General features: G+C 42.1%; 1 protein-coding gene across 11 annotated transcripts in view; it reads right to left on the reverse strand.

The window, feature by feature from the left end:
• The window catches only part of ARHGAP15 (Rho GTPase activating protein 15), a 370,171-nt gene that overhangs the window by 154,838 nt on the left and 190,302 nt on the right, over window positions 1-25,031 (reverse strand). For all 11 annotated transcript variants that reach the window (XM_083410920.1, XM_083410912.1, XM_083410910.1 and 8 more), the window contains one exon: window positions 5,092-5,214. In XM_083410920.1, coding sequence (XP_083267046.1) covers window positions 5,092-5,214 — 123 coding nt within the window. The remainder of the gene's footprint in view (window positions 1-5,091; window positions 5,215-25,031) is intronic.

Genomic DNA, 25,031 nt, shown 5'->3' on the forward strand with positions numbered 1-25,031 from the left:
TTAAACTGCAGTTTAAAATAAATGATAGTTTATGATGAACAATGTGCTGGTGTATGCTGCTCAAATCATGCAGATTTTGCTAGTTTTCTGCTCCTCCATGTCCTCAGATTAGGGGAAACAAACCATGCTATATAGACCACCTCAGTTAGCTTGGTCAGCAGGGGGGTTGATAGACCAGCAGCATCTCAAATTTATCTCTCTGGCTCTGCACCTGGTGCAAACGTTCTGAGCCCCTCTAAAGATCAAGATATTTTCTGGTACATAAAATGATACCTCTATGGACAATGGCGTCCCCACTCTCAACAGGGGCAGATCTTGGGGATCTTTTGTAATACGGCATCCTGTACAGGGCCAAAATTTGGCACCCCAAAATGGATCTTACCTGTTTTGGATCATCTCAATTTTGCACTGCCCCAGATTCCGGCCTAGCGCTGTACTGAGGATCCAGAAAGGTCAGGCACACCCAAGTCAGAGTAATACATGCCAGGTCACAGGTGAGCGTGATTGTATTACAGACTGACCTGGCATTTAGTAAATCATGTCCTCCATCATGGAGTGCACACGTTGCAGTGAGATCACCTAAACTGCCTCCCTGCACCCATGTTCAGCCCACGTCTTCAGCTGTGCCTGCATGGGCTGGGTGATGGGAGCACCTTCACTAACCTTCCGATCTCAGGAATGCAGGAACAGCAACACAGCATTCCCGAGGAATAGGTCCTGGTGCTATGGACTCACATTTGCTTATGTGAGCACCTCAAATGCAGCAGAGTAACGGAAGCAAAACTGTGGAGGTTTTGTAGCATTCCTAATTTATTTCTACTCATTAAACAAATCTACCTAAACATTAGGAAGAACTTCCTGACAGTAAGAGCTGTTCGACAGTGGAATTTGCTGCCAAGGAGTGTGGTGGAGTCTCCTTCTTTGGAGGTTTTTACGCAGAGGCTTGACAACCATATGTCAGGAGTGCTCTGATGGTGTTTCCTGCTTGGCAGGGGGTTGGACTCGATGGCCCTTGTGGTCTCTTCCAACTCTATGATTCTATGATTCTATGAAATAAAAGAACATAACAAACACGTACGAGAGAAACAGCTCTCATACTGTCATTCTGTCTCTAGACAGATCAATGAAAAAGAATACAGTACTAGGGACGGAGGTCTGGAAGAGTAGCTTCCGCCCGCTCCTTTCTCACAGACAGAAAGTAAAACAAACATGATCTGGTCATCCTTGCAATGGTAGGGATGCAAATACTGACAGGGCGGGACTGTTTGGATAGCCACAACACCCCACTGGTTGCTTCTCGGTTGCTGGGGCAGAAATTTGGCCTGTTGGATTGTCTATTGGCTACCGAGGGGTTATTTAAGCTGCTGCACATTACTGGGAGCTTTCTCTTTCCTGCAACGTGCATAGGATCACCTGCCTTCCCACCTTATATTTAGGGCTGTTCTTTGGCCTTGCTATGCCTGTCTAGGAGTCGTCTGTTTTGGAGCAGGGGCCCGGTAAGAATTTTGCCATTTGGCTGATTGGCTAGTGCCACTTGGTTTTTGCCTACCGTGTAGCAAATCATCACAAGTCAGAAATGCCGCTTTAATGACTTAAGCTGTGGATTTCCGACTATGTGGAGATAAAGTTTCTAACCAAAGCATGTTTTAAGAAAAGCGTGGAAAGTTTAAGAGCTCTGGAATGATGCAGTTAAAAATACCGTCGCCATATTGGTAAGCTCTGTTGGAGGACTTGAGTCTGGGAGGAGGAAAGAGCTGTTTTTATACTGTGGGTGAGACTCCTCAGTGGGACTTAAGAACGACAGACCCTGAGATTAATGATGGAAAGAGCGAAACCATCACGATATGAGGATTGGTCGAACGGAAAAATCCACATAGGATATAATTGGTGTTTATCTGCTTAAGGAGATTATCAGAAGAGAGCATAATGGAAAAAGAAAAAATGTACGAACAAGATGAGATGTGGAAACAGCAAGATAAGACTGGATATAATTATGAACTTTATCTGGACTGATTTGGATATGAATGCAGTAGCAAGAAGATGATAGGAATCTCCCTTTGAAACTTGAAATATGGGTCCCCTCAACAAAAATTTAAAATTCGGCTTTGTAATTCAGAATTCATGTGATGTGATGTGATGTGATTTGATTGGTCGGTTAATAAAAATTGTATTTTTTTTTTAAAAGGATGCTAGAGCCATGCCAGAGCCCCTGGAAGCATCTGGGGTGAGCTGTGAGATCAAAGCCAGCTTCTCGCTCCCCCAGGATGCTTTCCCTTACTGACAAATGGTGGTGCCCATTGTCAGTCCTGTTCCTGCCACTGTGCAGGCTCAGGTAGTCTGGAACCAATGTCTAAGCAACCACTCACATTGTAATCAATAAAGTTGTGGCCAAAATTAATGCCAAAAACCTTAAACTAAATTCTGTGTCTATTGTGTCTTTATTTTGGGGGTGGTTTTGGGGGTCTTCACACGAAACTAGAGGGTTCAATGGATAAGCTACCAGGAACTTTTGGAAGGGGCGGGGGCTGAAACAGGATATCTAGGCTTCCACCCCAGAAAATATAATAATGTAATATAATTAGTATACTTAATATACAGTCATACCTTGGAAGTTGGACAGAATCAAAAGCCAAAGCTCCTGTAGCCAACCAGAAGCCGCAGAAGCCCTGTAGGACGTTTGGCTTCCAAAAATAATTTGCAAACCAGAACAGTCATGGGAGCCAAAATGTTCGAGAACTAAGCTGTTCTAAAATCAAGGTACGACTTTCATCCTCCCCCCAAAAGCTGAACAACTCTGGTCAATCCAATAGGTAGATCACTGCCAGTTTATTTATAGTGGGAGTAGATCGTAGTCTCTTGGAAATCGAACACCCCTGTTCTAAGGCATAACATATTTTGAAAAAATATTGTTGTAGCCGTTAAATTTTGTCTGGATTTTAGAATATATCATGTGGTTTTTAGCCTTTTATCATATTTCACTTATAATAACTATTGTTTGTGGAGTATTCTACCCTTTCCACTTAAACTGAGATGAAAATGGGATAGCAGCTGTTGATCCCACAACCAACCCAATTTGCATTTGTTGGTTAGAAACTCTGAACAGAGGCTACACACATACAAACTGTACATACACATTCTCTCTTCTTACAAACTGTACCTGGGTTGGTTAGAAAGGCGACTATAAACTGGCTTTTGTACTATTGGCCTAAGTTCGCCTCCGGTATGCTATAATTCAGGAGGAACAAGAATAAAACTTAAGCGAGAGAACTCATAATTGCATTAACACAGTGCTCATGAATCCAGTGGTGTTCTGTTAGTGTAAGTGGCCAATGCAGTCATTATACAAAACCTCAATGTAACAAAGGCAGGCAAGCTGATGAATTGCTAACTTTACACTGTTTGATCTTCCATATTTCCCCTCTGTGGAGCTGCCCTCATTTGCACTGGTTGAAGCCCTTCCATTAGTTCAAAATTGCTGGAATACAACCAGAACATCCTGTGTATAAAGGCTGTGCACAGCTGGTGCCAAAGAGCTTTTAACTACCTAATTTACATGAGCAGTTGTGGTTTTAACATGTATTCATTGGTGGCTGGGCAAGTTTTATACACAGAAATTGAGAAAATTAGATAAAAATCAACCTTTATAAAATACCATAAGCCTTTCACAATATCTGAACATGTCCACAAGATGAAAACAGTAGCAGGGACAGCATTTTCTACTGAAGTATTATTCCAATCATAAAGGCAACGGCCCCAGCTGAGGAGATCCACCATGTATGGGGTGGAAAATTCATGAGGCTAAGGGATTGTCCCATATATTCCCATGAGCCAGGTAGGCATTATACACAGAATACATATGGGAATATCGAGGAATAAAGCATATCGGTTCCACCAATTTCCATTAGTTGATCAAAAGCTCTGAACTGAGCCTACGTACATACAAGCCACACACACATATTCTCTCTTCTTGCCATCTGAACCAGCATTTTTGTAGAGTGCTAATCTTGCACACAGAGACAATGTGCACACAGTTTTAATAAGCACAGATTGTATTTAGAGTCCCAAATCAACATGTGGAATTTGGGCAAGCCCTCAGATATGATCCCACTTCTCCATATCCCCAAATATCCAATGGTTGGCTGCTGTCAGAACAGGATGCTGGATCCAGCAGGCTCTTCATCTGTTCTTATATCACATAGTTGGGGGTGGAGGCAACCCCCATTCAGGCCATCTTGGGGAACAAAGAGGTGTATGCATGTGAATGTATCTTTTAAGTTTATGTCCACTGTGTTTACATGACAGCAAACACCATTCTGGTAGGTAGAAATTAAACCTTTGACACTCAGAGAACTCCTATCAACTCGTATGGATAATGTGAATCCCAACAATTTCCACACACTAAGCAACCATGGTACTAAAGGCGTCTCTTTTGCTATCTTGTTCCTCATTTCAGCAACTTAATTCTCAGAGCAGGCACCACAAACGTACTGACGTTTGGGGTCATACCTCTTTCTGTTATGCATAATGTGGCATGCCTCAAGTATGCATAACATATAGAAATATAACCCTTCCACATGTTAAACTTAAGAAATCTACTTACGTTTGGGTTTTCTTCAACATAACTGGCTAGAAAGACTAACCAAGAAACCTAAGGGCATGGCCAATACACATGCAGACATATTTTGTCACACAGGAAGGTTTCAGCATGTGGTCCAACGCAGCCTGCTTCCTTTATTCCCCCTCCCCCGCTGGCCTCTGACACACACAAAAATGCAGTATGATGCCTATTGAACAGACCAGCAGATATTTGCATACCTATCATTTCCCATGAGACCCAAGAGCTAGTGAAGGGTGGAGGGAGAGAGAGAAGGAGAAATGGGGTTTCATTGAACCTAGTACTCATCTCTCCAGTTTGTATCATTTTTTAAAAAGCACTGTAACAATACTTTGAAAACCACTGTAAGTCAAAATAAATTATTTTAAGAACTGTGGCCAGGTCAATGAAACAGGAATACTCAACAATTATACACACATGTGAGCGCAAGCGGGCACAAACACATACACAGAGAGAGAGATAAAGAGGACACACACCTTTAATGATCCCCTTTTCTTGCAACGTTTTCAGTGAAGGTCTTCGAGTGATGAACTTCTTTAGTCTGCTTTTGACTCTGTTTTTGTCAGTTGTATCAGAAGTGCTGTAGTTCAGCCTGAAAACTGAAAGAAAAAAAATCAAAGAAAAAAATTAACAGGATGTTATGTTTCAACATAGAAAGATTTGCTGGATATCCTTGGGGGAAACTGACTATATATTCTGTCCAGCAGTCTGCTAGGTGGGATAATCCAAAAAGAAGCTGATTAATATTATTTTGAATAAACATTGTGAGTTGAGAGAGTCATATTAGTAATGGCTCATGTTATTGGATAGCTATCAATATACTTGTGTAAATTTTGAATGCATACCAAAAATTTGTATCTCTAGCACATATGGTTCTCCACTTGCAAATTAAAGTGTGCTATTTATTATTTCCTAGGCAAATAAAATGGTGGGTTGGACAATATGATAATACTGGGAGAGGTCTGATTCTCTGTGCCAAGTATGGAAAAACATGATATATCCAAAGCACTGGTACATAAAAGAAATACTTCATATGGAAGCAAAATCCTATGCATGCTTACTCAGAAAGAAGTCCCATGTTCAATGGGACTGACTTCCAAGGAAATATCAGAATGAATGAAATTCCAACTAAATACCAGAAAGAACTTGGTAACAGTAAGGGTTGTGCAACAGTTGAATGGACTCCCTAGGAAGGTGGTGGACTCTCCTTCATTGGAAAGTTTTAAAGCAGAGGTTGGATGGCTATATGTCATGGGTGCGTTAGTTGAAATTTCTGCATTGCAGGGGGTTGACCCTCAGGGTCCCTTACAACTGCACAATTCTATGATACTATTCTTTGGAACCCAACTCTCAGCATAGCAATGTAGCTCTTCAATATACAGGTAACTTGCATCTTATGTGGGGGTTACATTCCTGGACATTGTGCATATAAGAAAAATCCCATAAAGCCAGAAACCCCTGGAACCAGGCCCTCTGCCTGATGGAGGGCTGCTTGCCCAGCTTCGTGAAAGAGGCACTAGGGCTCTGGCAGCTCTCTGGAGTCCTTGTGTCACCTTCCCAAAGCCCAATGAGCACTTCCTCGGTTTGGGGAAGGTAGCGCAAGGGCTCTGGGATGCTTCCAGAGCCCTCTCACCACTTTTCCAAAACCAGGTAAGCCCAGAACTGCAGTTCTGCATAGGTGGGGGGTAGGAACAAATAAATGGAGATTGGGTTTACCCCCGCAAAGCTACAATCACATAAGTAAATTAAGCGTAAGCTGTGAGTTACCAGTAAACCCTAAGGAATCTGAGATAACAAGGTTATGCATCATCCATGGTGCACCCTTAGGTATGACCTCTTTTAGATTGGAAGGAATAAATAGTAAACAAAATTTTGATATGGCTTGCTTAAAGACAAAAAAAATAATAATCACCATATGTGTATGTGTGTGTGGTTTAATTTTTATCCCCTCTCCACAAGGATCCCTGCAAATGTTAGCTCTGTGAAGGGCTAGAGAAGGAAATGCCACCAAACTACAATTTGCATGATGCTTTGGGGAAACCATGACACCACGTACAATTTTGGTGTATGTATGCTTCCTGCACTACCTTTGTTGACAAGGAAGAAAGAAAAGGGTGTCATCTGCACATATGAACAGATTTCTTTTGTGCAGATCTAGGAGTCAAGATCCAGGGCACCATACAACATTCCTGAAAGCTTTGTAATCACTCTTAGCACAGATTGTGTTCCAAATGCATAAAGTCCTATTTCATTTTCCCTGCAAGTAAACTGCCCAAGATACAACAGGTTGTGAACCAAAATTAGAAACGCATTACTGGACTTCTTTAAAAAGAAAAGAAAGAGCATTTGTTAAGAGGGGACAAATGAAATGATACATTTAAAATATGTCCCGTCCTCAAACCAGGGCGAGTTCACAAAGCCTACTTCACAAGAGAATTCAGGGATACTGTGCTATATATTACAAATTTGTCAGTAAGAATCAAAATAAAACATTTTCTTTTTCACTTTGCTGCTCTCTAGGGATAAAAACGTGCCAGATTTTTTCATTTTAAAATAAATACAACATACCCAATTAAGGAGAGCAACATTTAAACACATGCCTATGATAATCAGAGCATACTTTGCTTCTGATTTCACTACTGATTTGAACAGAGGACTGTTCCATTTTCCCACAGCACTGAACTGACCCCACACATACTTTTACAAGTTAGTAATCACAAAGGACATATAAAAGGACACTTTTACTGGAACATTTGCAGCATGGGACAATAATCCATCACTTACGAAAAAATAAAATTCACATTTTTAGTGGTAGCATTCTTAGGACGATATATCATAGAATACAGAGATTAGTGTTAAATTAATGGCTGGCTCTTTTGTTCGTGTTCTATTTTGGACCTTCTGGGTTCAAATGGGAACAACCCTTGGCAGTGATATACTAAAATTCCAGGGCACTCAGCCTTACTGTATAGAGAGAAATAGAAACAGCATTTCTGATGCTAAAACCTTGGTGGCATGAGGGAAATGTTATAGAAAATGCTATCTGTTCTCTGTGGACGGGATTCACCTAACAAACCCAGTCACTGGGAGCCTTGTGAAAGGGCTTATGCTTGTGCAACAGGGTTCTCCCCACCTCCCCCTGTGCCCCCTGAAATTGGCTTGGGGCTGGAAGAAACCCCAGAATAGTGGGGCGGGATTGTTCTGTCTGGAAAGTTGATGTGCGTATGCAGCAGATGGAATGTTTATAGCAGCACAATGTTGAATTCCACCCCAGTTGTTTAATTGCTTTCCTTTGTAAAACTTACATATGTGCACATATAACAACAATGCATACAGACCTAGGTCTAAATAGAGCCCACTTACATTTCTCATTGGGATGCGGGTGGTGCTGTGGGTTAAACCACAGAGCCTAGGACTTGCCAATCAGAAGGTCAGCAGTTCGAATCCCCACAACGGGGTGAGCTCCCGTTGCTTGGTCCCTGCTCCTGCCAACCTAGCAGTTTGAAAGCACATCAAAGTGCAAGTAGATAAGTAGGTAAGGTACTCTGGCGGGAAGGTAAACGGCATTTCCGTGCACTGCTCTGGTTCACCAGAAGTGGCTTAGTCATGCTGGCCACATGGCCCGGAAGCTGTACGCCGGCTCCCTCGGCCAATAAAGCGAGATGAGCGCCGCAACCCCAGAGTCGGTCACGACTGGACCTAATGGTCAGGGGCCCCTTTACATTTACAGATCTCATTAAAATGAATGGGACATCAAAGTGCTTATGTTTTGTTGGGCAGCATCTATAGCACAAATCTCCTAGATAAGCAGTTGTACTACTTCAAGTGTGCCAAGGTAGTCCTTGCTTAGTAGCAGCTCCCTTATCAGCATCTACATACTGCACAATGATTTGCCCACAATTTCAAGTGATTATGTCGATAAACTAAGGTAAGTCACTCTGTAGCAACAGCTCCCTGCATGATCTTCTATGTTCCCTCATTATGGTCTCTGTTCTTTCTGAAGAACTTTTATTTTGCAGTTTACAAAACATTTACCCTAAACCCCATGGGCTTACCACCTGTGATTAATTCCTGCCCAGTACGACGTTCTCTTAGTACTTTGGGTGTGTGTTGAGAGCATTGGTTTTTGAAGAACTATCCATTAATGACTTTCTGAACTGTGACAATGGATATTGACAGTGCTTGTCAGACTAAAGCACTATTGATTGCTTCACATCATGTGTATAGCAAAAACAATTTCTTTCAAGTGCCGCTTTCCTAACTGAAATACATTAGAGCAGCGCTGATCAGTTCATTACGATGCCCAAAATTATAGCATGTAATGCATCCGAAAAGAAAGGATTCAGGAAACACACACACCTCTTGTGTAAGAAGTTGCTGCAATTCAATGTTGTTTATTTGCTATTTTGAAAGAAAGAAAGAAAGAAAGAAAGACGGCAAACCTCAAAGCGCTTACTCCAGCATAGCCTCATTATGACTAAGGGGTTTCCAGGAATGACATTAAAATGATCAAGCACATTGTCATAGAAAGTCTCTTTTACAGGCAACTTTTCCTGGCATTAGCCTCCTTATCCCGCCTCATGTACAATCAATCACCATGAAATTAAAGTGACCCGTGCAAACATTAGAAGAACTGGCTAATAGAACATGTTAAAATTGTTAAAATACTTGGAAGGAAAGAAAAGCCTTCACCTGCTTCTGAAAACATGTTAAAGTGGGTGCCAGGCAGGCTTCTCTGGAAACAGTGTTTTGGAAAAGCAGGAGGATACCATGAAAAAGTCTTCAGAGATGATCTGTGGCCCAGAGAGTTCCATATGGGAAGAATCCTTCTTTCAAATTCTGGGGAAACAAGCCTTGCCAGGCTTTAGAGGTTAAAACCAGGGTCTGGAAACATACTGGCAGCCAAGGCAGCTGAGTGAGAACTTTTGTAGCCTAGCATGATCCGGTGATCTGAGGGGTGAATGGATTTCCACCTGTCTTATATAACTGCTGACTCTGGCCTGACTTGTTTCTCTAGGTTCAACTGCTTACAGATCTGTCCTTGGAGCCCTCTTTGAGTCCGCCTTGCAAGTTTTCTATTTGCCTCAGTCTGACACTCAGCCACTACATCTAATCAACATTTTCTACCCACCACACTCATTACTGATTGGGGAAACAAACCAAGTGCGTGCACCCCAATGTATTTTCAAATACATACTGATGACAGAACAACAAAACCACAGTGCAGTCCATTGCAGTTATTTGGGGAAAATAACAAAAAAATGGCTCAACTAGGAAGTTCTACTCTGGGGCATGGCCAGTATGAAATAAATAATCCTCCATTTTCAAAAGCTATAGGGCTGAGAACCCCTTGGAAAGAAAAGGGAATATAAGATACCTGTGTCCATCTTGTCTATTTAAGTCCCATTCCAGCTACCATTCAGTTGGCCTGATATCACCAGAGCCTAGATGGTATGAAATGTTGGAATACAATCTACATTTTGTTGCAGGTGCCAAGAGAAAAACCTTGGCAGACCGAGAGCTTTGCCTTGTCCCCCCTTGACTATGACTACCCACTGGCTGTAAATGATTTTTACCCAATGGATCTGTGAACTTCTAACCTGAGAACACACATCAGACGCCATTTCCTCATATAGCAAAAGCCTTCTATGTGCTGGAAAGGATGCCAAATCTTAGTTGTCCGCGCAAATCAATGCTGACACATAATCAGCATTTATCTTAATTAGCCCTGAAATATGTGAGAAGAGTGACAGTGTGACACATATCACTGCACAAATATACCAGCAGCAAGTTAAAAAAGAAAGCAAAGAGAGAAACATGTTTGTGGTTGGCTGGGGGACACTCTGAAGACCAAGGCCTGGTCATCGCACAACTACATTGTTAGAGAGTCAAAGGTTGCAATATAGCTGAACTTAAATCATTCTGAATGTGTCCGTATGGTCTTTCTGTAAAAGAGGTGCCCACAGCTGCCTAGTAGAATTGTGGAAATAAAGAGAGGGAATTGGACAATGATATTATGTGCTGAATCATTTTATAGTAATATGACAACAACTTAATTTTCAATATTGCTATTCTATGTCTTGTGGCTATGTAGTAAAGACTCAATAAAATTATGGTGAATTGTATTTTTTGGAGGAAAAAAACTTTTCTCCATGAAATACTTAGTGGGTTTTTTTGTTGATTTTTTTGTTTTGTTTTGCAGATCTGGTTGTCATTGCTGCAAGAATAAATTAAAGTATGTGACTTCTGAATACTACTGTCCCAGATATACTCTTTCTTTCAAGGTATGTTCATTTTGGTTTGGGTTTAAGTAGAATGGATTACATTTCAGGAATTCATTACTGAAAAAAATTTCTCACATAGGAGAGATTGCACATAACCAGTAGCACACGTACACAGGATAACCCAAACTTCAACAATTTCCTTCAAATGCTAAGGGGTTCAAATGCTAAGATTAGAAAAAGCTCCCTGTCTCAGAGCTAGTACAGATATCACTACAACTGTTCTATGCACAAATAACTGCTCTGGCATGACCATGGGCCTTTTTTAGGTGGAAACCTCTCCCCCCCCCCCCAGCCTGCTTACCACATGCTTACATGTATGCTGGGACATCGGGAGGGTGACCTGCAGTAGCTAACCCCTCTTCCTACTCAGTGAGTGGGAGCAAGGGTGTTGCCGGAAGCTCTGCTTAAGAAGGCTGAAGCCAGCTGGTTATCATCAGTGCCTTCCCCTCTGTGTCCTTGAAGGCTGATTAGCTGCAGGTGGAGTCACTCTGCCTTCTCCTCTTCAGGCTGCAATTCAGCAGGCAAAGATAACTCCTGGCCCATGATAATGTATCTTCTTCTTCTGAGTAGCTTTTCATTTCAGACCCAGGAAGATCAACTAAAGCACCTATGATGGGTGGCCATCCAACCTCTGCTTTAAAACCTCCAAGGAAGGAGAGTCCAGCATGTTTTGAGGGAGTCCGTTCCATTGTCATAGAGCTCTTACCATCAGAAAGTTATTCATGGTGTTTAATCAGAATCTCCTTTCTTGTAATTTAAATCCATTGGTTTGAGTCCTACCCTCTGAAACAGGAGAAACAAGCTTGCTCCATCTTCCATGTGATAGCACTTTATCTATTTGAAAGTGGCTGTGGCGCTGTGGGTTAAACCACAGAGCCTAGGACTTGCCGATCAGAAGGTCAGCTGTTCGAATCCCCGCAATGGGGTGAGCTCCCGTTGCTTGGTCCCTGCTCCTGCCAAAATAGCACTTTGAAAGCACGTAAAAGTGCAAGTAGATAAATAGGTACCGCTCCGGCGGGGAGGTAAACGGTGTTTCCGTGCGCTGCTCTGGTTTGCCAGAAGCAGCTTAGTGATGCTGGCCACATGACCTGGAAGCTGTACGCCGGCTCCCTTGGCCAATCAAGCGAGATGAGTGCCGCAATCCCAGAGTCGGTCACAACTGGACCTAATGGTCAGGGGTCCCTTTACCTTTATCATATCTTCTCACAGTCTCCTTCTTTCCAGGTTAACCATACCCAACTCCCTCAATCGTTCATCATAAGGCTTGGTTTTCAGACCCTTGATCATCTTGGTTGACCTCCTCTGCACAAGTTCCAGCTTGTCAATATCCTTCTTAAATTGTGATGCCCAGACTTGGACACAGTACTTCAGGTGTAGTCTGACCAAGGCCAAATACAGTGTAGTATTGACTTTCCTTGGTCTGGACCAGGCATAGGAAAACTCAGCCCTCCAGATGTTAGGGGACTACAACTCCCATGATCCCCAGCTAACAGGACCAGTGGTAAGGGATGATGGGAATTGTAGTCCCAAAACACCTGGAGGACCGAGTTTGCCTATGCCTGATCTGGACACCATATTTCTGTTGATATGCTGCCTCACACTGTTGACTCATGTTAAAGTTTGTAGTCTACTAAGACCTGAGAACTTATTCACATGTACTTATTCACATGTCTCCCTTCTTATATTTGTGCAGCTGGTTCTTCCTGCCTAAGTTACATGTTGGAATATTCTAGAAGAAACTTGTAAATGGTCTTGAACAAGTTGCTAGGCAACAGAACATTTCCCCAGCAACAGGTGTCCTTATTAGGGCATGCAAACAACTAAGTCTGGGTTAGTGTAAATAAGTATGTGAATGAGTCAGCATTAGGTCTCTGGCCGGATGGCTAAAAAGAGAAAATGAGTATGTTTCTTTATTTGATTTTTCCTTTTCTTTATTAATGACCAGTGTAAAGTTTTGTAAATAATAAAGACTCTGAGAAACAGAACCAAATAGTGCTTATTCCTGTAATGGGAATTTCAGTAAGAGATAGCTGGAATACTGCTGCTGCTATAAAGAAGTAAAAGATGCAATAAAACTTTTCCGTAAAAAGAAGTCTGCTGCAGAAAGAAATTAAAACCCAAGAGTAGATGCTCACACACCAACATTACATTAGTCCTTACTGAATTTCATTTTGTTAGTTTTGGCCCAGTTTTCCAATCTGAACTGCATTAAGTTGTAGCCCAATTCAATTCAGTTCTGCAGCATCGGAATGCACATCTAGCCCAATTCAATTCATGTTCACATACATGACTAGGGGATGTCCTGTTTTCTTGAACTGAATGGCTCTTATATGTCTATTCAGCATAGCATTTTATTTTGGCACACTGACCAACTGAACTTTCCTTTTCTCATAAGAGAAATGCCTGTCTTTCATGCAGTTGTGGCAATGGGAGCAAAAGGAAGCCCACCTCTCTTGCTAAAAGAAAGGGGGGAAGAGATCTCTTCAGCTACTGTGCGAGGGGGAAAAAGACAGACAGAACCCACAGAAAAGCTCATCTGACTTATTTGCATTTCTTCACATGGGGGCCAGCAGGGCAAGAGTTTTGTGGCACCTTCAGCTATTGACTCAATCAATTCTTTTCATTATTCAAACAGAAAGAATTGAGACCAAGGCTCTCCTCCGACACTTCGGAAATGCACTTTATTTGGATTTCAGTAGGATAAAGTGCTGAAAACCTTAGATGCTTATCCAAAGCTTATCTTGTCTTTGAAAAAAAAAAGAAAAACCTTTCTCCCCCAAGAGGTCTAACATATAAGGAAAGTTCTGTAGCAAATAGAAATTGAACAGTTACAAACACACACACACACACACACACACACGAACACACGAACACAAGAAAACTCTATTATCAGGAAACAGCACCTGATGACAACATACACATGGTACACAGTTAATCATCAAAGTCCAAGCAGTGTTTTCAAGGGAAAACAACATCAAAACGTGTATGAAATCTAAGGGGGAGGGGCATGGGTGTTAAAGAGAATGCCACAAACACAATTATACAATCAGTCTTTGATATCGAAGCCTTCCAAGTTCCAAATGAGTAAGCAAAAACAGAGAAAGGCCATTATTTTTCACTGTTCAGGGGCCCAGTTTTAAGTTGTGTGTGTGTGTGTGTGTGTGTGTGTGTGTGTTATTGTAAGGAGTTTAGAACTTGAATTCCACAATCACCAACATCTACCAGAAATCTGACAACCCTGTAAGTGACCAAATGAAAATGTCAAGGTAATCACATTTATTTATTTATTTGTCTCCTAAGACAGATGCTGCTAAACCCTCAGCCTGGGACCCATTATGTGCAGTGCTGGATTTATGTACAGTGGTACCTCAGGTTACATATGCTTCAGGTTACAGACTCCGCTAACCCAGAAATAATACCTCGGGTTAAGAACTTTGCTTCAGGATGAGAACAGAAATCGTATGGCGGCGCAGCAGCAGCGGGAGGCCCCATTAGCTAAAGTGTTTCTTCAGGTTAAGAATAGTTTCAGGTTAAGAACAGACCTCCGGAACGAATTAAGTACGTAACCAGTAAAGGCTAAGTAGGCTGAAGCCTAGGGCCTCTAAATCTAGGGGACCTCACCAGCCTGCCCTCTCCCCAGTGCCACAGTCTCCCCTCTCCTAGAATTGCAAACCCAATACTTCATGTGAGGGCAGGACAACTCGGGCCACTAAATCTAGGGGACCTCACCAGCCTGCCCGCTCCCCACCACTGCAGTCTCCCCACTCCCAAAACTGCAAACCCAAGACTTCATGCAAGGGCAGGGCAACTCAGGCCCAGCAATTATGAGACTCAGGGCTAGCCAGTGGGGCCCAATTTGAAGCAGTGGGGCACAACTTGATTTTTTTTGTTTTTTGTAGGGCCCCAGTTCACAGCAAAATTCTGCAAAATTTTGTAGATATAAATAAAATCCATCTAGATTGCCCTGGTGTGGGGGCCCCTTTGGAGGAGCCCGCGGGGCCCAATTTGGCCCAGTAATCCATGCGACGGTCACCTCCAGGCTTGACTACTGTAATTCGCTCTACGCGGGGCTGCCCTTGAAGCTGTCCCAGAAACTCCAGCGGGTGCAGAATATTGCAGCGAGGCTCCTCACAGGGTCTCTGCCATGGGAGCATATTCACCCAGTGCTTTTCCAGCTGCATTGGCTCCCGTTGGAGTACAGGGTTAGATTTAAGGTGCTGGTTTTGACTTTTAAAGCCCTTCACGGCCTAGGACCCTTGAACCTACGGGACCACCTCTCCTGGTATGCCCCACGGAGGACCTTAAGGTCCATATGTAGCAACACCCTAGAGGTCCCGGGCCCTAAAGAAGTTAGATTAACCTCAACCAGAGGCTAACTTCCTCATATTTTTAAACTGCTCTTTCACAAAATATGACCATCAAGTTAAGGAGACTCTCCAGTTACACCAAAACAGCAAGGTTACATGGCCCTGCTGAGAGTTTTATCTTCCCAAAGGCTGTGTGAAACAGTAGAGGTTGTCTCTATTTCATCTAGAAGAAAGTCACAACATGAGAGAGAGAGAGAGAGAGAGAGAGAGAGAGAGAGAATGTACACCTAAGAACTGTGATGAGGAAAAGCAGCTGCACTGCCATTTGTGTTGCATTACCTGAGGTTAGAGCCAGAATGGGGAACCTGAAGACCTTCAGATGCTGTTGGACTCCAACTCCCACCGTTCCTTACCACTGACCCTGATGGATGGACATGCTGTGAGCTGGAGTGACAACATCTAGAGGTCACAAGTTCCCCATCTGTGGATTAGAAAGTGGATTAGATTTCGGTCCGCCCCAAATCTGAAACTCTTCCTTGCAAGCAGATCTCTGCACTGCCAATGATCTCAAAGAGCTGGGAACCCTTGCCCTGGAAATGTCCAGGTTACCGGGGAGCCCTCAGACTCCCTGTCATCTACCCTAGGAACACAGGAGGAGAGGGCATAGCAAGCCAAGCAAAATATTCAGGGCCACTGCTGAAATGTCCAGCTATTGGCACACGAGACTAAGGGGTAGAGACTCCAGCAACTACATAAAAGCTCCAGCCTTCTAAAACTGGGGAAACAGAGAGAAAGTCAGCACCCTCTTCCAGTTCAGTCAGAATACACAAACAAAACCCTCAACTTTGAAGGTGTTTTCCATTGCCTAGGAGCTGTTTGTGCCCCTTGGGGTGCCTCCTCTGGGCACTTTGAGTCACTCGCTCATCTAGACAACAATGAGACTACATCTTGCTTAAAGAGAAACAGCAAAAGTTGGATACAGCAGTTGCGTTATGCCATCAGCAATGCTAGACACAGCAGTACGGTTCCCTCCAATTACTGGCATGCTCTCCTATGGTTATGGCACAGCATTTTGTTCTAAGCTCATGGGGAGTTTACAAATCATTTCATCATCTACAGATTATTTCCCAAGGTGTTGCCATTTGCTTAGTCATTTGGGCTACCTCTTGCCATTTCATATGCATACTTGTACATTTGGTTTGGTTGTTTATGCAGCCCAGTTTTCCAGGTTAATAATCGTTTTGAATCCTTTTCGAAAGCTGCATTTTGACTGCTGACAATAAGCATTTTTATGACTTCCCAAATTTGAGTGCTTCCACTAGTTCGTATGTGTTTCTGCATATGAAGACATGAAATATATATTTGGGACTGGCAGAATATGGAAGTTTGTTTGTTTGCAAAGTGGTCTTCGCTCTATAGGCTGCTTTTACATGCTTCTCCTTAAACTGTTTATCTGGCACGTCAGCAGGCAGCTGGTGGAACAAATAGTAGATGCTAGGAAGCACATTCATTTTTTAAAGCGTTAATACACCCAATCCAAATGACAGTAATGTGCTTCCATCCGTTAAGCTCCTCTTTAAATGTTTTGGATTGGAGGGTCATAATTTAAATGAAATGCAACCGCCAACCTGCAAGGTCTAAACACTGACATTATTTCCCTGTCGGGGGGGGGGGGAGGAGAGGTAAGCCTAGCCAGTAAGTACCCTTTCACCGAATCAAAAATCCTGAACTAGAAGGCTCCCAAATTTAGAGAAATATAGACATTCATAACATAAAAAATAAAAATAAATATTGCCACCCTTTCTTGCTTCCCCTGCTCTTGCCAAATCATATTACTTCCAAACAACCAGGAAGCTAGCATCTGGATTATTAATAAATAGCCAGGGGGTGTGGGAGGATAGAATATAATGCGACTGAGATTCAGTTCTGTGGGCTACAAGCCTCCTGTTGGGTAGCCCCCATTGCAATAATTGCAACAGGCTATCAGAAGCAATGTAAATGACAATGATAACAAAGAGCGCCATCACTGGTGATTAATAAAAGAAGACGGAAGTGGCATGCAGTCACATGCAAGGGCATATAAGACCACAACAAGCACGTGACACTTCATCAGCTTTCTGTTCAACTTGATATCATGGCTGAACTAGAATTTTGTAGAATAAATGAAATTATAGTGAGTTGAAGTTCAGCTTCGTAGACTTGTTTCCTCAGCAGTTTTAGCGCAGGTTCTAAGTATTATGTTCATCCCTTGTTCAGAATGGATATGGGAATTCATGCCAGCAGGGTGTGTAACAGTGAGAGGTGGTGTGTCTCTCAACACTGTTTTTTAACTTGTCTAGCTAATCTGCACTGGTGGTAGTATAAGTTGTTCTCTGAACAACTTGGAACCAGTTTGCCTAGAAATTGCCTTACTCCACATGCACTGACCTTTCCGATCAGTAGAATTGTAAGAACTCCATGGTTTGGGGTGGCAGCGCCGACATTTTGGAACTCCCTGTCTATTGAGATCAAGCAGACTCCTTCACTGTACGGTGGAAAGGCTTTGCTCCTGAACGCCACAAACCCGGAAGTGAGTGTTCCGGTTGGCGAACATTTTTCAAAGCCGAACATCTGAAGCGGCTTCTGCGGCTTCTGATTGAGTGCAGGAAGCTCCTGCAGCCAATCAGAAGCCATGCCTTGGTTTTTTAACTGTTTCGGGAGTCGAGCGGACTCCTGGAATGGATTAAATTTGAGAACCAAGGTACCACTGCACTCTTTTTGGCAACTGCTAAGAACATTGGACAGGTGGCGCTGTGGGTAAAACCTCAGCGCCTTGGACTTGCGGATCGCATGGTCAGCAGTTCGAATCCCCGCGGCGGGGTGCAGCCCCGTCGCTCGGTCCCAGCACCTGCCAACCTAGCAGTTCGAAAGCACCTTCGGGAGCAAGTAGATAAATAGGGATCGCTTACCAGCGGGAAGGTAAACGGCGTTCCGTGTGCTGCGCTGGCTCGCCAGATGCAGCTTGTCACGCTGGCCACGTGACCCGGAAGTGTCTGCGGACAGCGCTGGCTCCCGGCCTATAGAGTGAGATGAGCACACAACCCTAGAGTCTGTCAAGACTGGCCCGTACGGGCAGGGGTACCTTTACCTTTACTTTAAGAACATTCATACAAAGTTGAGGTCATTTTATTCTGCTTTAGCATTTTAACATTTTTATGCTTCAAAGTAGGGGTGTGAATTTTTCGGGATTTAAATGTTTTATCTTTTGTAAACTGCTTTCAGGTTTGTTTGGGTTTTTTTTTTTACAATTGAACAGTGTACACTGTTTTTATGAAACAAATAAACAAATAATCTATTGATAGAATCAGAGAAATAGTGACCTTTATTAACCAGGCAAACCACACCATCAGTGTCTATGGGAGTTTGTTATGTTTATATATTACATTAAGATTCCACCTTTACTCCAAGGAGCACTAAACAGCATACATGGCTCTCTCCCCCATAGTATACTGAAAGCTTAAAATCACTATGGAATGTCTACTAAGTGTATAGCTGTAACTAAATAATTTTAACATATATTTAAGCCTGCAACACTGTACAAAAGCAGTGCCAGTTAGTGATGAATATTTTAGTTTAGTGGGCCCAAAGACTGCCTGCTACATCCCTTTATATGTTTCGCTATACACATTTCACCAATATTGAGTTCATTTTTATTAACAAAAATATACAGCTCTCTCCTTCACAACAAAGATAAAAACGTTTATAAAGAATGCATTTGTGGGTCCTTTATTTTTTATTTTTTTTGAACTTAAGTCATTCAATACAGTTTTGAACAAGTCTAAAGAGATTTTAAGGCAGGCATTTTGTATTATATCATTCCCCAGGGTTATATGTATGATCGTCTTTACTAAAGCTTCTTTCGCTCCCAGTTGAATAAATATGCATTTTATTTCACTAATCTTGAAACAACAGGAATAAAGTTTACCCAGGTCTTTTATACCTCAGAGAACAAAACAAATACTACAAATCTTTAGAGAGAAAGGATATACAAAAAAGGCTTGAGGTGAATGTTTCAAAGTAAATATTCTTAAATGATGTGCAAATTATTCCAGCACTTGAACACGATTTATGAAAGCGGATTAAGCAGCTGAAACAAGAACCTAGTTTAAACTGTTGGGCTTCAAAGCCAAAGATGAGAGGTGGTTACAGGAGAGGGAAGAAGAAACCAGATAGCAATCTATGGTGAAGATTTCCGATTGATATTCTTTAATTTACTCTCTCGTACATTAGCTATCTTTTCACTCAGACTTAAACATAGCAGGAAGTATAAAATTGCCTTCTTCTTTTTTACAGCAATGTTCCATAAAATTGAAATATGTACTGGTGGTAATCGAGTAATAATAATGAGATAATTAACAGCTTAATGACTAGTTAACTATTTATTGTTGCATACAAGAAGTGAGCAAAAGAACTTGAACCAATAACATATCATCCATCCAAAAGCAGTTATTGTTTATGGACAATCTACAACTCTTCCCTTCAAGGAAGGATTTTCATATGGTTCAATAGATCCTTCTTGTTCTCCTCTACCCACAGCAGGCATGTAGAGAGGCACGTGCTGGCAGCCTACAGAGCAGGCTGCAAAATGGGAATTCTGTACATATGTTTTATACCCCCCAGTCAGTCATTCCTTTGCATGAAGCTGAATGCACAGATTCCTCATTGCCTGGTTTGGCTGGACTCACTGCATATTGTAGTGGTGGAAAGGAACGGATGGATTGAATTGAGAAGGCCCATTTCTCCAATTTTTCACCCACTTTGAAACAATCTGTTTTGTTTTGGCACTGTTGGGTGGTTAGGTGAAGAGAACAGACCCTCCAAGTCCCAGATTTACAGAAGCCGTCCCGGTTTCTGATTCAGTCCCAGAATATCCCGCTTTTCCTTATGATGTCCCTATTTTCATCAGAGAAATGTTAGTGGGTATGGTAGGATGCCCCTGTTTTCATTGGAGAAATATTGGAGGGTATGGAGTTATCCGACCCCAAAGCCATCTGAAGGCACCCCTGTATAAGGAAGTTTTAAAAATGTTTAATGTTTTTGTATATGCTGGTAGCCACCCAGAGTGGGTGGGGCAACCCAATAAGATGGGTGGAGTATAAATAGTAATAGTAGTAGTAGTAGCAGCAGCAGCAGTAATAATAATAATAATAATAATAATAATAATAATAATAATAATGGAATAGTATGTCCCTACTTTCATCAGAGAAATCATAGAATCATGTTGCAGGGTATGACAGAATGGGCAGCTAGGTGAAGAGGGAAAGATAATGAAAACGGCGACCATTCTCCTGCCTTGCCCCAAAGTCCTGTCCTGAGGTCCTTTTTGAATTGTGGGAAATTCAAAATAGCTACTGTCACAAAAATGGCAGCTTGTCACCTTCTCTGTACAATATTGGTGAAGATTGTACCCATGTATCAATACCACTGACCAACAAATAAAGAGGGGACAAGACTAATAACTTTTTATGTCATGGTGTAATAGCCAAGCCCACATACTCATGAAATGTTAAGTACAGCCCAATTGTAAAGAATGATTAGTGTTAAGTTCACATGGTTCTGTAATGAGCCTGCTATTCTATTAGGTAAAGGAAAATGTAATGATCTTACCCAGAGAAGATTAATATCTAACATTATTATGTCTTAAAATTTAGATGGTTCAATAAAAGCGAATTAAGTGAACAAATACGAGTTTTCTCTGCCAAACGTTTAAATGGATGCTATTTTAAAATATTATTATATTCAAACTAATATTATCAAAAACTGCAATGAAAAGAATACTGGGGAGTGCTATTATCCTGCTGTAATTATTAGTGATTGCATCAAATAATAAATGACAGAGAAATAATCAAGCTGGAAACGGGAATGAGGAAGTGGATCCCTTAATTTAAAAGCTACCAATGCAATCTAAATTGCCACCATTTTCCAGATCGAGGAGATAGCATCATGACATAATGGTCTTGATCCAGAAACCCTTATGCATAGCAAGGGGTTGCATGAATCTGTGTGTCTACACCTGCCCAACAGATGACTGCTGCAGTGAGTTTTACAGGGCCAATCATCTTGCATGGGGAGAGAATGTATAATGAGATGTCTTCTGTGGCATCATAGGAGCATCTGTAGAGCAGACCACTCCCATGTTGTTGTGATAAGTTTTATGAAGGAGCACCAGATGAACAATATTGGTAAAGATTGTACCCATGTATCAATACGACTGACCAACAAATAAGAGGGCACAAGACTAACAACTTTTTATGTCTTGGTGTAATAGTCAACCCCACATACTCATGAAATGTAAATACAGCCCAATTGTAAAGAATGATTAGTATCACCAGAGTGGTGCATGCTCTAGCTATCTCCCGCTTGGACTACTGCAATGCGCTCTATGTGGGGCTACCTTTGAAGGTGATCCGGAAACTACAACTAATCCAGAATGTGGCAGCTAGACTGGTGACTGGGAGTGGCTGCCGAGATCATATAACACTGGTCCTGAAAGACCTACATTGGCTCCCAGTATGTTTCTGAGCACAATTCAAAGTGTTGGTGTTGACCTTTAAAGCCCATAACTGCCTCGGCCCTGTATACCTGAAGGAGCGTCTCCACCCCCATCGTTCTGCCTGGACACTGAGGTCCAGCGCTGAGGACCTTATGGCGGTTCCCTCACTGCGAGAAGCAAAGCTACAGGGACCCAGGCAGAGTATCTACTTGCTAGTGGCGCCCGCCCTGTGGAATACCCTCCCATCAGATGTCAAAGAGATAAACAACTACCTGACATTTAGAAGACATCTGAAGGCAGCCCTGTTTAGGGAAGTTTTTAATGTGTGACATTTTAATGTATTTTAAATCTTTGTTGGAAGCTGCCCAGAGTGGCTAGTAGTACCCCGCCAGATGGGTGGGGTACTACTACTACTAATAATAATTTGTGATGGGTATGATTGCTTCAAACGTTAAGTGTGCTATTGCTGGATCAGGAGAACCAGGTGAATAAGACTATCATTCAGGGGCACTGACTTGCCCCCCACATTGAGGGGGGGGGGGAGTACACTAAAACAGAGATGTCCAAATTCAGCTGGGGGTATATGCAACAGCAGAAATCCCACCCCTCAGCAGGCACTCCCTGCACTAGACCTGTACCAACGTCAAGGGACAACACTGTTTCCAGTCTACAGTTAAGCAATGATGAGAATATTGAGTGCAGGAAACATAAGAGTCCATGGCACCTTCTCTTGAAAGAGTCTGAGAATCAAGCAGCATTCATGCAACATTATGAACCCTGACATGGCCTGAAAGAAACAAACAGCAATGGAATGGGTATGTCATCTGTGAGGACATAGCTCGTCCTAGGCTGCCTCACTTTTAAAAATACTGCATCTAGCTGTTTTACTTATGGTTATACAAGGAACAGCAATGAGAAGGAGGGATAAGAGGTATCAGGTTGCACATCTAGGACTGCAGGATGAAGAAGGAATGGTTGCTCCTCACATGTGAGAAAGTCTGGCTTGTAACTCAGATCTGCCCCAAATGAAAAATTCAGACTCCTGGAGTAGATAGAGAGTCTCTATCACCAACATGGAACATTGTCTACTATAAGCTGAATTTATGGCTATAACATCAGCCTATTTTTGGTACTTTTTAAATTTTCTTCTTCATTCCCTAGCATTATGCAGCATCATGCCTGATGAAGAAGAGGTGCCGCATATAAACATACAAAATGTGACAGTGATCCAGAAAACTGCAAGGATCTGCAATTTATATTTACCAGGGCAATGTAAGGCTTCATGCTCACAGGAGTTGTGAGCTGATCTACAGCAGATAATGCAAACCCCAATGCTCTTGTAGTTTGAAGATTGCTGAATTGTAGACGGTGCTGAAATATACTGCATCCTTTGACAGCCATCAATGAAAAGCCTGTATCACAGTAGTTTGCTATACCAGGACCATAGCATTGAAAAGAATTAACTCCAAAAGTGGTTTGAGTTGTGCAAAGCGTATTTCCTACCTTAAATGAGAATCTTCCTTACTAATTATTTCAGTTCCATGGTTTGTTTCAGTTTAAATGTAAACAATAATAATTAGGTGATATACATCAGAGTAGGCCCATTAAAATTGTAGCCCATTGATTTCAGTGGATCTCCTCTGGGTATAACTTGGACATCACTCATAGTAATAATAATTATTATTTAAATGTATATATTTCTTTAGTTTGCAGAGAAGAGCAAATAACATGAACACCACAGAAATGCATTTCAATTTTTTAAACACCTTTTGCAATGCCCTCATTGCAAATACTGTAACATACCGTCTTTGTGCTCCGCAGTCAAACTGGACAATGGAACGACCACCTGTTAACTGCTAACAACATGTCATTACCAGTTCTCATGCCTTTTTAAAGCAATTTTGGCTCTGGCTGCCGATAATTCTGGCGACGATACTGGTGTGAACATTAAGGGCACAGAAAGCCAAAGGCAGAAAACTGACAATACAGTTTGTGCTTTGACTACGAATAAGTAAGCACATGCTAACATTTTTCTAATTCCACATAATTACTGAGTCTCAAGGGGCTGGAAGAAAATTCCAAATACATATTTGTAAGGCAACTCAGTCTATACTATTTAAACACACACAAAGCTTAAATCAGTCGGATTTCACGTTGGATTGTTTCTACTTCTAAACACAAAGTTTAAGCACGACAGGGGACCCTCAGAACTTTTTGCAGTTCAAGTGCTGGGTTGTATGCTAACTTTATATCATTGGTGGGAACTTGATCTGTCTTCTAAATCATTACTGAAGAGATGTTAGATTTATGATGCCAAGAAGCATAAAAGACAACAACAAATGGTGAGACAGCTTACTGGCATTTTGCCCAAAATAATGGCAGAGGTAGAGGCCCTTGGATTGTGTCTGTTCACCATGAGCCATATTTAACTAGGGTTGAATAAAGCAATGATATAAGGAGTTCTACCAAAGCTAAGATTTACATTCCAATATGTACAAACTAGAAAAAGACATGCTTTCTAAAGTAATAAATATATTCCATATTATTTCTACATAGATGTATAATTTTGGGACATTGAGTACACTGATGACTTTTCGCTGGAAATTAAATCTGTTTATTTGGCTATTTATATCCAAACTAATTATCATCTCAGGTATAGCTAACTGGGACCTATATGTACCAGTTAGATAACATTTGAAAGCCGGGGGCAAACAACTTGGGAAGGCTGTTGTATTCATACCCTGCTTGCAATTATGAGCTCAACAGTGGCATTTGACTCAACAGTGCTGGAAACAGAATGCTAGATGGACCTTTGGTCAACCCATCAGGGATCTTAAGCTAAGATCCCTAAGAGTTGGTGAAGTAGTGCAAGAAGGCGAGCCGGGTCCTTTATCCCGAGGCCTGCAGCTTGATGATATTCAGCTTTCAGATTCAATGTTGGTGGGTCACATCCGTCGATCAAAAACAGACCAAAAAGGAAAGGGTGTCTTGGTTCGGCTGATGGCCACCATGAAAAGTGGTCCCTGCCCCGTAAATGACACAAAAAAGTTGCTGGACCTCAGGCCCCCTGGTTCCGGCCCTTTCCTAGTACACGAGGATGGGACCCGTCTTGCCAGACAGCAGTTTACTCGTGTGATGCACAAAGCTATTGAAGCTTGTGGGCTTCCGGTTATGGGATATGCTGCCTACTCTTTTAGGACTGGGACCTTCTGGTGGTTTACCCTTACCGGACTTCCTGTGCATCGGGCAGGAGCCAGATATAGTTGGGTCCAATGTCTAAGCCAATACCACTC

This window comes from Podarcis tiliguerta (genome assembly GCF_965153285.1).
Source record: "Podarcis tiliguerta genome assembly, chromosome: 1".
NCBI lineage: Eukaryota > Metazoa > Chordata > Lepidosauria > Squamata > Lacertidae > Podarcis > Podarcis tiliguerta.